Source organism: Schistocerca piceifrons, chromosome 2 (assembly GCF_021461385.2).
Source record: "Schistocerca piceifrons isolate TAMUIC-IGC-003096 chromosome 2, iqSchPice1.1, whole genome shotgun sequence".
Lineage (NCBI taxonomy): Eukaryota > Metazoa > Arthropoda > Insecta > Orthoptera > Acrididae > Schistocerca > Schistocerca piceifrons.
Genome location: NC_060139.1, coordinates 329245482 through 329258776, shown reverse-complemented (window position 1 = coordinate 329258776; position 13295 = coordinate 329245482). Strand labels below are relative to the sequence as shown.

General features: G+C 39.9%; 1 protein-coding gene across 1 annotated transcript in view; it reads left to right on the top strand.

Annotated features, from left to right (window-relative positions):
• Nucleotides 1-12555, top strand: part of LOC124776421 (cyclin-dependent kinase 2-interacting protein-like) — a 110762-nt gene extending 98207 nt beyond the window's left edge. The window contains exon 5 of the mRNA XM_047251416.1: nucleotides 12109-12555. Coding sequence (XP_047107372.1) covers nucleotides 12109-12305 — 197 coding nt within the window. The 3' untranslated portion in view covers nucleotides 12306-12555. The remainder of the gene's footprint in view (nucleotides 1-12108) is intronic.
• Nucleotides 12556-13295: the final 740 nt, after the last annotated feature.

Genomic DNA, 13295 nt, shown 5'->3' with positions numbered 1-13295 from the left:
TTGTTGCATCAGAAAGTCACATATGGTAGAAGTAAGACGAGGATCCGTCCTCACTTGTATCTGAGTACAATGGCATTTCTCCACACTAAGTTCAAGGTGTGCTGCCCTCAATTTACTAAATACTTTATCCAGACATTTAACACGATCTTCTATAGTTCTCAAATACATGATTATATTGTCAAGATATACCATACAGATTCTTGGATTTAATCCATGAAGTAACAAATCTAATAGGAATGTAGCTGGAGCATTTTTCAGTACAAATGACATTCTTCAATACTGGTAATGACGTAAAGGTTTAGTTAAAGCTGATTTGAGTCCATCTTCGATAAACTCTTCCAGTTGGTAATACCCACTTCAAAGATCAAGCATTGAAAAATATTTACTTCTTCCTAGGTCATCTAATGTGTTCGTGATGTTCGGAACTGGATATGCATCTTGTGTGGTTCATGTATTCAAGTAACAGTAGACACAACAAAATAGATATTTTTGTGTACTGTCAACTGACTTTTCTTATTCATTAATAATATTCGCTGATCACAGTCTACCACTGTGCTCAATATTACCCTTGAGTAATTGCTGATCTGTAAATTCGTCTACTAGTGGCTGTAGATGTTTAACTATTTTGTATGATTTCCTATAGACTGGTGTATTACAGCCTGTTGAAATGCAGTGTTGTGTGATAAGAGCTGCTGGTAGTATACTGTCTGAACTGAATAAATCTGAATATCCTAATAACAAAGCTTCCATGGCTTTTAGTTCCCTGTCTTTCAAGTGACAAACTTTGGTGTGTAGTACAGACAAATTGGCAGTTTGTCTGATGCTTCAGTCAGCTCATGATCCTTTGATATCCTAATTCTTGAACATCTGTAAACTCACTGTAATAAATCCTTGTGGAAGATTTACTTCTCAAAGTTATCAAAGTTACCAAAATCATCAGTTCCCCATTAACGTTGAATAAGTGTGAAATGCGCCTTCATATAAAACGATGCATTTATGTAATGCTTCATTGTTCTGTAGTGGCTCAGCTGCACATAATCTCTGCTGTTGCGCTTTGGCATCCATGATGTCCAAACCAACTTCTCTGTACCAGCAGATACTTTCATGCATATGTGTATTCAAGAACTATAGAAGATTGTGTATGTGTGTGCAGTTCAGTTGGTGATACCTTAGCAATCGATGTACTGCACAATACTGAAACATTTGCAGAAGCTGGACTCATCGGAAACAAGTTCCACAAAGTGCAGCTGTGCACTGTGAAAGATTAATTTTTATGTGATGCCTATCCAGAAAGTGAAGTCCAAGAATTGTGGAATACCCCTGTCCCACAGTTGGCAACACTTCCATATGCCCATGAAACTATAGTTCCAATCCTAAAAATTAGCTGTATTGCCTCCAAGGATGCACACTCCCTTTTGTGTTTAACATTTTCTGTTGCTTATTTCTATTACCCTTCTTTCTATTCCCACACTTGTTTGCTTTGTGACCAAAATACACACATCTGTAATATCGCAATTGATTGCATTGCGCCTTCAAGTGCCCTTTCTTCCCACAATGATAACAATTCTTTTCAGAATTTATCATTGGAACATGTGTAGCAGTATCTGCCTGCTGCAAATGTTAGCCAACACACAGTGCTGTAATCAAATCATATGGATTTTCCATTCTTACTCTTTGCAGAAAATCTGAAGGAATTACTTGCAAAAACACACCAAGCACTCTGTTCTCTGCCTCCCTGAGTGTGACAAAATTTGCTTCCCTATCAGCTCATATTTTTGCACATTTACTTAATTGATTCTGTCTGAAAAAGTCTCCACAGCCTTATTTTCATTCTGTGTCAACCCACTCAACTTTCCTGTAAAAAAATATTGCACTGTTCTGCTTATGGTATCTCTCAAGCAAACCTTCCACCGATTACTCAAATATACTTGCCTTGCACAGCATTTTGTGATACATAACATATGTCTTTGGCACCCATAAGACACAAATGACTCATTCCGGCTGCAGCCAATATTTTATTAATTAATACTGTTACATTCTCTGTCATTATGCTGGAGAAGGGTGTGATTAGGTTAGGTGCTAAAGAATCTAGCAGAAGTGAGGCATTGCTACTGTGACTTAAATTCACTTGAACCGAGCTGTGACTCTTGTTCAGCCCACAAAGGTTCTAATTGAACCATCAGTTCATCATGGCATAACTTTTGTTGAACAGTTTCCTCTAACTGTTGTGACACTTGCTCTGTTAGAGCAACTATACTATATTTGAACTGAAGTATGTGCTTCCAACAGAGCAACATATACCGAACAAGAAAAAATATGACTCACAATGTAAGAAACTATACTCCACTACTTCATCGCCCAACGACATTCATGTGCTACATGACCATACCGTCTACAAGTAGAACACGTTACTGGTATGAACTTAGCGGATGGTCCAGCTCGGCCAGTTAGCCGTGCAGTCTAACGCACTGCTTTCCGGGTGGGAAGGCGGCGTGACGGTCCCCGGCACGAATCCATCCGGTAGATTAGTGTCAAGGTCCGGTGTGCTGGCCAGCCTGTGGATGGTTGTTAAGGCTGTTTTCCAGCTGCCTCGGCAAATGCGGGCTGGTTCCACTTATTCCGCCCCAGTTACACTATGCAAACACTTTCTCCACGTATGCATACGCCATAATTACTCTACAATGCATACACTGGGGTTACACTCGTTTGGTGTGAGACGTTCCGGGGGGTCCACTGGGGGCCAAACTGCACAATAACCCTGGGTTCAGTGTCGGGTGGCAGTGGGGTGAGTGGACTGCTGTAGCCTGTTGTGGGGTTGTGCACCACTGAGGGTTGTGGTGGGGATGAAGCCTCTCCATCATTTCTGGATCCCCAGTTCCATACAATACAATACAATAGTGTATGGTCCACTGTGGCCCACTAAATTACAAGTAGTACATCTCACTGGAATCAAATATGTCTCTCTACAATGTCCTCTTACTTCTTATAAACCAACAGGTTCCATAGTATCCTCAAAAGAGACTTTGGACAAAGCACACCCATCAATACACCTAAACTCAGCCACATCACAATCAAAGAAAGAGAAAAATGTCTTTTTATGCTTACCACATTGATCTTTTTATGCGTACCACATTGTGGCTACTACTGTGATGTGTGAACGTTGTAGATCCAGACCACTGCCTCCAAATTCTGGATGTTGGATTTGAACACTTCCAAAGCCAAATCCTCCGATGATGATGGCTTCAGAGTGCATGCTTCTGGCACCAGTTTACCTTGGGCTGAGCAGACACACCTCTGTGGGAAGTCAGGATAGCTGTTGGAAACCTGCGAAGCGTCACTGACACTAGTAAAACATTATTAGAGTTCAATCTTTTGTTCCAAGTCATCATTCTTCTGCCTCTGCTGTTGCTCATTCTACTGTGTGTTGGATTCTAGCTGATTCCTGTGAGATTTCCCAATAGTGAACAGAGTGATTCTCTGGTTTAAGGTCTTTCTCAACATTATTCTTCTTTTACCACCCAGTTCGATAGCTGCAAAATCAGCAGAACACTGATTTTGAGTCAGTAGCATAAAAGCCTTGATTAGCATATTGCAGGTCCTTTTCATGCGCTTTAGGACCCATATTTATCAGTGCTAGAAATAGAATTGACAAGGAACCTAAAGCAGAAGAACCAAAAATAATTCTATTCGCATTTTACAGGAAGACTTTCGGTGTGGGCCAAATATATTTACTGGTTTTGTTCTCCTATCACTATAATGCAGAAACTACAACTATTACTTCATGACAAGTGGCTGCGGGCAACAACAACTTTAACTGCCTGAGGGATGTGGAGAGGTGCAGGGAAACAAGCCGCACCTCAGTCTCTCGGAGCAGCCAGCCTTCACCCATGTTCTGAGTTTCTGCAAAAGCACAAATGGCATAGTGCTTATTGTGATCGCCAGTTGCTTCCAGGATTGTGAGAGTAGTACTTGACTGCAATTACTCTTCGTATTCTATAGTTTTGACTTAGGTGCATATGATCCCAGTTGGTTTTGCACCCTAAAATAAAACAAAACAATGATTACTTTTGACTCATTTTAAACTTAGAAAACAACAAGCCATAAACAAAACAAATGGATGTGGAGAGCACAAAGCATTTGATAATGGCTGCCACACTATTGCAGTCCCGACACCTGCCGCTATCATACACAACTGTAGTTCACAATACCACGGCTCTAAAATTACAACATAAAAGTGTTTGCAATTACGCAGAATACAAACTTTAGCTAAGACAAAAATTTCTTTGTTCTAACATGCTAGGTCACACCACTTATTTAAGTCCTACAGTGCCATATGTGGCATGTGCCTTATTTGAGTGCCTGCTGTTTGACTTGGCACCAGCATAACTTAAGAGCACACTTACACATCACTGTGTTTGTGCAGACGAGCTCTCTTTATTTTGTGAACATTTGGCTTCACCAGAAGTTGTGCTATACCAGTAACCAAAAATTGGTTACTTGTTCAGAACTTACATGCAGAGAATAAAGCTATTTCAAACTGTTGCTGATAAAATAGTTCATATGGATGCATTTTGCTATGAAACTGCATTTATTGCATATATTTGAATTTTGAAGCGTACATAGAAAGACATTGTGTATGTCACTCAATGGTGGAAGGTTCACAATTTTATGCTGGCATAGACACTATGTCATATGCTCAACATGAGTACCATGCATTGCTCGAGAAATGTCAAAATCATAGTCCATTTAATTCCATACTTGAATCAACAGGTCCCTATTTATTGAATCAACAGCTTCAACAGTTCAGTTTGTCAGCTCTTGAAGAGCAGCTGCTATATTGGACAAAGGATGTATTAGGTCTAGTGACATGGGCGACAAAAGCAATGAATAAGATCTTGTTTTCCACTGCTTCCAATCAAATATTGCCGGATGGTGGTGTTAAGATAATGCCACACCTCTAAGTAAAGGTGAGGTGGAGCACTGCTGTGCATAAAAATAAATTCATTGTAATCTTTGTGAAGTTATGGAAACACAGTTTTGCAGTATGTCCATGTATGATGTCCCTGTCATAGTTTCCTCTGCAAAAAGAAAAGTCAATAAATTTTGTGGACAGGAAAGGCACATAACACGTGCAATTTTTGTGTGTTTTTATTATTTCAATGATGACTCCAGGATTTCATGACCCCCAAATTCTTACATTGTGGCGGTTTATCTTCCCCAATATATAAAATATTTACTCATCTGGAAGGTGAGAAGTTTGGAAAAAGTGTCCTCTGCGATATCCTGGAAAAATGAAATGAAATAATTCATACCTCCTGTTATAGTGACAAGAACGCAGTAACTGCACCTTGTAAAGTTTCACACACAGACATCATTTTAGGACAAGCCACACCATTGTTGGAGGAAGTTGAAGTTCCTGACCTGCTTATCTCGTGGACTTCCAGGGGCTCCTTGTGAACATATTTCTGTTACGTTCAACATATTCATCAGTGTGCATGCCTGACCAGTGCTCTTCCCTTTGCATATGCAATCAACTTCCAAGAATTTTGTATGCCAATCATAAATCTGAGTGTGCAGAGGTAGCTTCTTGTTGAGTTGACAGCAGAATCAATATTGTAATTGTACAGTGGACTGACTTCATGCAAATTCCAACACAAAAAATGATTTCTCTTGTGGTTTATTCACCATGTTGCTACAAACAAGCAACAGCACAGCTGTGTCAAAACTTTGAACCTTCCTCCATGTAGTGACATGCACAACATGTTTCTATCTTTTATAGTTTGTCTGTAATAGACACCTGAAATCTGTTCTTTCTTATTGAATCATCCAGTATTTTGGTGTAAGGGACCCATGGTCTCTGGTGGTTCATTTCAGAGTAAAAAAGTAATTGTATTTTATTAGTTCTTACCCCAATTACGTTTGTTTCAGAGAAAATACCTTCATAACAGTGAAAAAACGTGCAGTATGTAGTTGCCAAAACTAGAATACAAAACACAAGGTTTGAGTTCTTATAGGTGACTATGTACAGCCATCTTTGGCATCACACTCTCAGGGGCTCAGCATTTATTTGTTAGTTACTGGCATCGGGGCCCCCCGGGGTTCCTGTGCTGCAGACAAATGAGTGCCTCCAATCCCCCGTCCTATGAGGATCCTGGCTCAATTGCCCAGATCACAAGGTTGGTTGAAACCTCCATGAAAAACCCATCAATCTCGAGGGGTGCTGCACACTAACAAGATGCATGGCTGTTGAGGTGGAAGTCATTAGTGGGCAACCTCTCGGGAACCTGCCACACCTCAGTTGTATAAGGCTTAGGTGAACTTGTATTTCCCCAGCAGCTCATTGGACTGAGATGGAACCATTGAAATTTTCTCCTCTTCCTTCCAGAGGAATGGATTGGCCACTTTTAGGTAAGAACATCCAAACTAACAAGAGGGCTTGTGCAGCTAGTCCTCTGGACTCAGATTGCACAGAGTTCTTCATTGCATAGTAACAGAATGATTGTGGACTCCCTACCCCAGCAGAAAGACAGGGTTAAACTCAACCCCTGTGGTAAATAGCTTCCATACTACAGTGGAAAATGAATGGGATCAGGACTCATGTGGAGGAACTGAAACTCTTGTACAAGCACAACTCCTGTGCTTGAGTTTACAGGAAACCCATTTTAAAGTCACTGATGCCCCTATCCTAAGGGTCTATACTGTCCACAGAAAGGATGACATGACTGGGGAAAGAGTTAAGGGAAAGGTTACTGTGTTTGTCAATAACACTCACCACTCCTCTGCTCTCATCCTTGGTTACTGACCTACAAGCAGTAGCCATTGTAGTTCACATGAGCCATGTACTTTCTTGTGCTGGATGCTTTATACTGTGAGGCTCTCACAGGCCTTATTGAATAACTCCCCTGCCCATGTGTCCTACTGTGTGACGTCAATGCCCATGATGTACCATGGGGATCAAACTATACTTGCCCCATGGGTCAAGTCTAGGAGAACCCTATGATGTCTCAGTAGCTGTGCATCGTGAACACAGGTGGGTTTAGAGAGTGTTGCGAGATCACTGAAATTAGTCAAGTGATTGCATTTTGGAACACAGTGGGAAGTAACTGATGACCTTCATTCCAGTTTACCACTTCCCATTGTGGATCCATCTTCTGGATGGAGGACTACTTGAACAGAAGCCACTGAAATGGTTGGTAGCAGTGCTAACTGGATGCTTTTCAGCCAGCTGGTTGTGTTTGAACACTGCACCAGCATCCAGGAATGGGTGGACCACATCACCCAAGTGATCCATCTTGCCACAGTATGGTGTACTGCACTGCTTGTAGATACAGTATTCTTGTGCAACACCAATGGGGTGACCACCTCATTTTGATACGGGCCTTCCTGCCTAAGTGCTTTTTTAGGTCCCAAGTTGGTGACATAATGTCAGACTGTTTTGAGCAGGAGAATGGTGTTCCTCAGAGCAGTGTTTTTAAGTGTTACCCTCTTTGACAAACCTATAAACAGTATCACATTTGTGATAAGGAGTCCTGTACAGTGCTCCTTATTTGTGGATGATTTTTCTGCTTCCTGTTCCCAGTGTTGCAACAGTGAGTAGCCAGTTGCAGATTAAATTGTGGAGGTTAGAGGAATGGGGTGCAAAGATGGTTTTTCACTTTTCTCCAGATAAGTGTGCCCATTTGTGTTCATTTTAATTGTTCTCGTCATATTTTTAATTTACCTGACTTGCATTTGAGTGACACCATTCTACATTTTAACAACTTACTGAAATTTCTGGGTCTCATTTTTTACTCCAAATTGTCGTGGTTACCACACCTGTCAGCCAGAATCCAATCGCCCATGAGTAACAATGCCATTTGGGATCTGCGCGCAGCCTATGCTCGAATCACTTGGTGTGGAGCACATAAAACCCCAGATTTGAGATTTGGTGCAGTACAAGAGAGATTGCACACCTGCTTATGCTTTTAATACATTATTTTATGGCTTTATAATTGAGCACCACAACTCTACAGCTGCCTTTATGGGTGTGTCGAAAAAGGGGGACTCCATTGGTGGGCACTGGTGCAGGTATGATGTGTTTCAGGTGCTAAATTCCTCGTCTGTTCAGATTCTCTGAGTGCCCTTCACTTTATAGAATGCTTTTACCCAGCAGATAAAGTAGTCCAGAATATCCAGAACATGGTCCTCCAAGTATAATGGCTGGGTGAGGAGCTGTCTTTCTTCTGGGTACTAGGGCACATGGATATTGCCGGAAACAAAAGGGTAAATGGAGCAGCAAAGGAGGTGCATCATGATCCTCAGTTATTTCAGTGTGCCATTTCCCTGCATGCTATAGCCTCGCTGCTGTTGAGGTACAGTGTCATGCATTGATGGGAAGACAAGTTGCTGGAAGTGACAGATAATAAGCTGCACCTAGCAAAGCCCCTTATGCAGCTGTGGTGTACCTCCTTTCAACCATGAAGACTGGATGAGATCCTCCTTACTTCACACAGCCACAGTCCTGACACACAGCTTCTGCTCCAGTGCGACAACCCTCCAGTGTGTGGTGTTTGTGGCAGACAGATCACTGTGTGTCACTTTTTACTAGACTTGGTTTTGTTTTTGTGGACCAGCCTCTATTTTAAGTGACATTCAAACAAATGTGGTGAGAGTTTTTAAATATATTGTGATCTGCCCAACTTATTTCCAAAAAATTTAAGGAGATGTTCTGAATGTGTTAACAGGGTGACTGGCTCACCCAGGGTTTTTGTAAGTGATCAGCTGCTCACATATCCTGGGCTGTTGTTTTAGCTCCTCTGTCATTTTCCTTCTGTTTTCTTCCAGTATCTTTCACTATTTATATTTTGTTTTAAGGCATGTGATACAGAATGCTTGTGTGAACCAACACATGTGAGGTAGGAGTGAGTGAGTGAGTGAGTGAGCCAACATTTTTAGTGGTTTCAACCATATTCATTTCTGTTCTGCCACTCTCTCATTCCATTCAGGGAACACACATGAGGTGCACATCCACCAACTCATCAGTAAACCTATGCATAGCACTGCTGTGTATCACTATTAATACACAACTAACACTTCTGGGAAACAAAACCCTAGACAGATCTGAGCAGTACAGAACACAAACTTGAGGCTAACGAGTTGACAAGGATTTTACTGTTGTCAACATTAGGTACTGTGAGCGAATGGAAACAAGACACACAGCACGTACTAATAACATTTGCATTTTCATGGCAATACAGATACAAAGTTAATTGGAGTGAGAAACCAAATGAAATGCATTAATTCTTAACAGCCCACTGGAGACCACAGGTCTCTTATACTATAATATTCAGAAGGTACCCCTGAACAACCTCTGTAAGTTTATTTGTGGATGTCTGGTTCACCCTGTATAGTAATTGCAATTTTGAAAGCTTACAGGCAATTGTACTACAAATTCTTGTGGATAAATATATGAGGGAATGAGGACCATAAAGGCCCAACGAACATAAAAAAAAACTTTGAAAAAAAAATAAGAGGTTTGTAAAAATCAAATATATAGACAAACAACCAGTATCATAGGTCTGAATTGTTTTTTAACCAAGTCTCTACATCTCATACTTCCTATGAATAAATAATGTTCCCATTTTATGTTAATGTTAATTCACAAAATTTCCATGTATAGGATAGTGATAATAGTGCCTTTTGACAGTTGTGAAGTTTCTAATTATTGTGAAACTAGAATTAGAACATAAAGAACAGATGCTCAGTGCATCACACAAAGAGACTTATTGGGAAAAATATATTTTTAACATATTCTGACTAATCAAAATTGCAAACTTTTATTGATCCAAGGTATCTGCCTAAAAGTTGAGATCACACATATTCTAAACTTTGCCATTTATTGATAGTGTGTATTTTGGAAATAAAGAAAAAGAAACTGTTTACATTAATTTTTCTCTTCACTACCTTTTTTTGTTTAGTTAGCTTGTCATCTGCAATGTCACTATTTTAAATCATCATCGTCATCCTAATAGGACAGTTGTGGAACTTATATCTTTGTTATCACAAATATTTGGCTGTTTCTTTCAAATATGTTGCAATTTTTAAGGTTGTGGTTATGATGGACCTCAGAACACAGAAGTTGTTTTTCTGAATAAATAGCAATTTCACTTCTGTACTGACATGAGAAAGTTACTCTGTCTCCCCCTTCTAAACATGTCATCTGGCTGCCATTCTCCCATTGGCTGTATAGAACCATGAGCTGACACACCCCCTATCATTCCTGTCATAGCCCACAGTGAGCATCGACAACATTGCTGCACGAAACATTAAGTATTAACTCCAACCTAAATTTTTACCATCTCATGCAGAAATGCATGCTGTTGTTGAGTATTTGTCCAATTTTAAAGCCAGTTTGATTCCAAGTACCAATGGATTCAGGCAAACTGCAGTTTAAACATGGTAAATGTTCACAAAAAGCCAAAGTACGCAGTGTACATTGCCACAGTTAGCAGCACGGTGAAATTTGCTGCACACACTATACCCTCCTCCACCACACCATCATAGTTCTCACTGCTCAGCCAAGCTGGTGTCACTGTACCCCCTCAAACCTTTCTGAAGTGTGCTTGAGCAGCAGTGAAACACAGACAGCAATATCTTCTTGGATGCAGGTCATATGTAACAACAGCAACTAGTATGCAAATAAAAGGTCCTGAATAACCATTCAGTCCAATTCTCGAACTTTCACTTTTTTAGGGATCTGTTCATACTATCTCCACAACGGGTATTTCCACTGTAATTTATTCTCGTGATAACAACTGCTGTCAGTTTAATGTGATTTTTGTTTCTTAGAGATTTAATTCCAGATTAATTTTCTTTCTCTTTTCATCTGAATGTCACGATCTTGTTCTAAACTGGTAACACTTTTCTCCAGTATGACCAAATTTCCCAGTTTCAACTGCACATGATAAATTGTTACAGTTTATCATAACCAAATAAAACACTTACTTGGATTCAGAATCAATAATGGACTTTGAGGATAACATTTTCGCCTCTAAATGTTACCTTTACTTAAAAAGCAGCATAAATGTATGTATACAGTATATATAGAGCTGTGCGAACTTTTATTGCAAACCCATACAAGTACGACAAAAGTTTGTAAGTTGATCAAATTTAATGCTGCTTGGTCCTGTGTCACAAAATTGTCAACTTTTAAGCTGAACATTTGACTAGTTCATAGTTTCTCAACTATTCCTTGCACTAGCACTGCGAGTCAAATGCCACATGATTGTTTTAGCAAGATCAATTCTGTATCGAGCGCTTCGGCATATTGGGAAATCTAGAGCCTATTCGAATGCAAGTACTATTTGCTAAGCCCTATACTTCATAATTCTTCTGCATAAATTTGTTCAAACGTCAATAGCCAAAGCTTCATCTGTAAATGTAAGATGACCCCTTTAATCAGGGATTAAAAAATGTAAAAACATTGACCTCAGCAGCAATAGTTTAATCTGCAAATGTAAGACAACCCCGTATTTTTCGAACGACAACTCTGAGAAAAAACCACATCTTATCAGGTAAATACGGTATTTCAATACTTCATGGTCCTCTTTGTCCTCGTTGTCACCATTTCCTTTAAGCACATTCTGTGCCTTGAGATTCAGATAAAACTGCTGACACATGTCCTATTACGTGGTATTACTACTATGTACGTGATGTGGACATTAAATTATGTTGTCAACCCTATATAACAATTGAACAGCACGGAGCAACAAAGTAATGCTTTGTGCTTCGGGCCTATATGGAAATGAATATCTGAGAAATTTAGGTTTTCATAAATGTTCACAAATACAGTCTGGGGCTACAGATATAGATAAATCTGGTTCACTATAAGATCAACAAATGTCAGGAGCATGCATACATGCTACTATCTCTCAAAATGATTCTCAGCCTCTCATATACAAATTATTTGTTACAGATTTTTAAACAAAGTAATACTCCAGAAGGCAAACAATTAGTGGATTATTAAAAAAAATATTTTAGTGCTTTGCAGTTCATGTGTTTCGTAACATTAATTACGTAACAGCTGTTAGTTCTTTTAACACTGCATTATGAGAATGTTTCTTTTTTCAGGTGAGTCTTGCCACCAGATATGTACAGCATTCAACCGTGAACTGGAAGTAAAACAGGATGTGATGTCTGAGATTTCACACTGTGAAAGCGAACCTGAACTTATGTTGCATCTGGCAGCCTGGGTGTACCAGCCACATGTAACTAGCATTGATGATAGAGTCCTGGAAGCATTACTTGTAGAGACAGGGCATAAATAAGCATGTATCTCTCTGTACACTCCATTTGCGTTGCAGGGGATTTCCCAATTGTACCCAAGTTACTGATAGTCACCCTTTCTTTCTCTTTATCTCCAGAAAGTAGCATACCTTTGCAAAAGCTGATGATTCAAAGTAGATACCTGTAGTTACCATCACCTCACTAACTGTAAAGTCACAAAGAAAACAAGCTAAGGAACACTTCTGTAACAGAAAACAAATTGTTACATTGCCAAATAAATTCTGAACTGAATATCAGTGTTTTGTTATTTCATATTCAAGGATTTCTTCATAAGCTAAGGGGAGAAGTAAAAAACCTGGTGTTTGCAGGTCAGTGGGTTTGTTTGCGGTACATATGACCCCACTACCTGATGGATGGAATCCAACAGGCAGTGGCAGCAGATTGTGGCGCTTGGAAAAATGTGACAGTCACACCAGGTGGTTGCTTAACGCATTGCTCGCATTAGGGAGAAGGAGGGGAGGAGACCAAGGAGACTACCACACCTGAATGAAATACCCTTACTCAGACATATCATCATTCAGACTTGTGTTCTTACAGAAAATGCTTATATGAGTTGCATATTCAAATGGGGCACTGTGGAGGGAGGCATATTAGTTTGAGTGTGTTGATGACCTCATTTGAAGCAGTGGTCATCTGCCTCAGTAGCAGCAATGCATTGGCCAGAGGAACAACCCAAATTTTCTAACAAGTGATTGGTTATCACTGCACAGTGTGTATTTGATAACCACTTCAATATTCACACTTGAGATACTGTACCTGGCTACCAATCAATTGCTTCTTATGTTGACACCTTTAGGAAAACTGAAAATGAGCAAACAAGAAGAATGGGTTTTTTACAGCCTATGAGATCACCACAAAACATTGAAGTAGTAAGACAGCAATTTCTGTGATCTCTTCAGCATCCAAGCATGCAGTTATTTGTGATTTTCTGATCATTCTGAGCCAAATTCTTCATGACCTCCATTTCCACA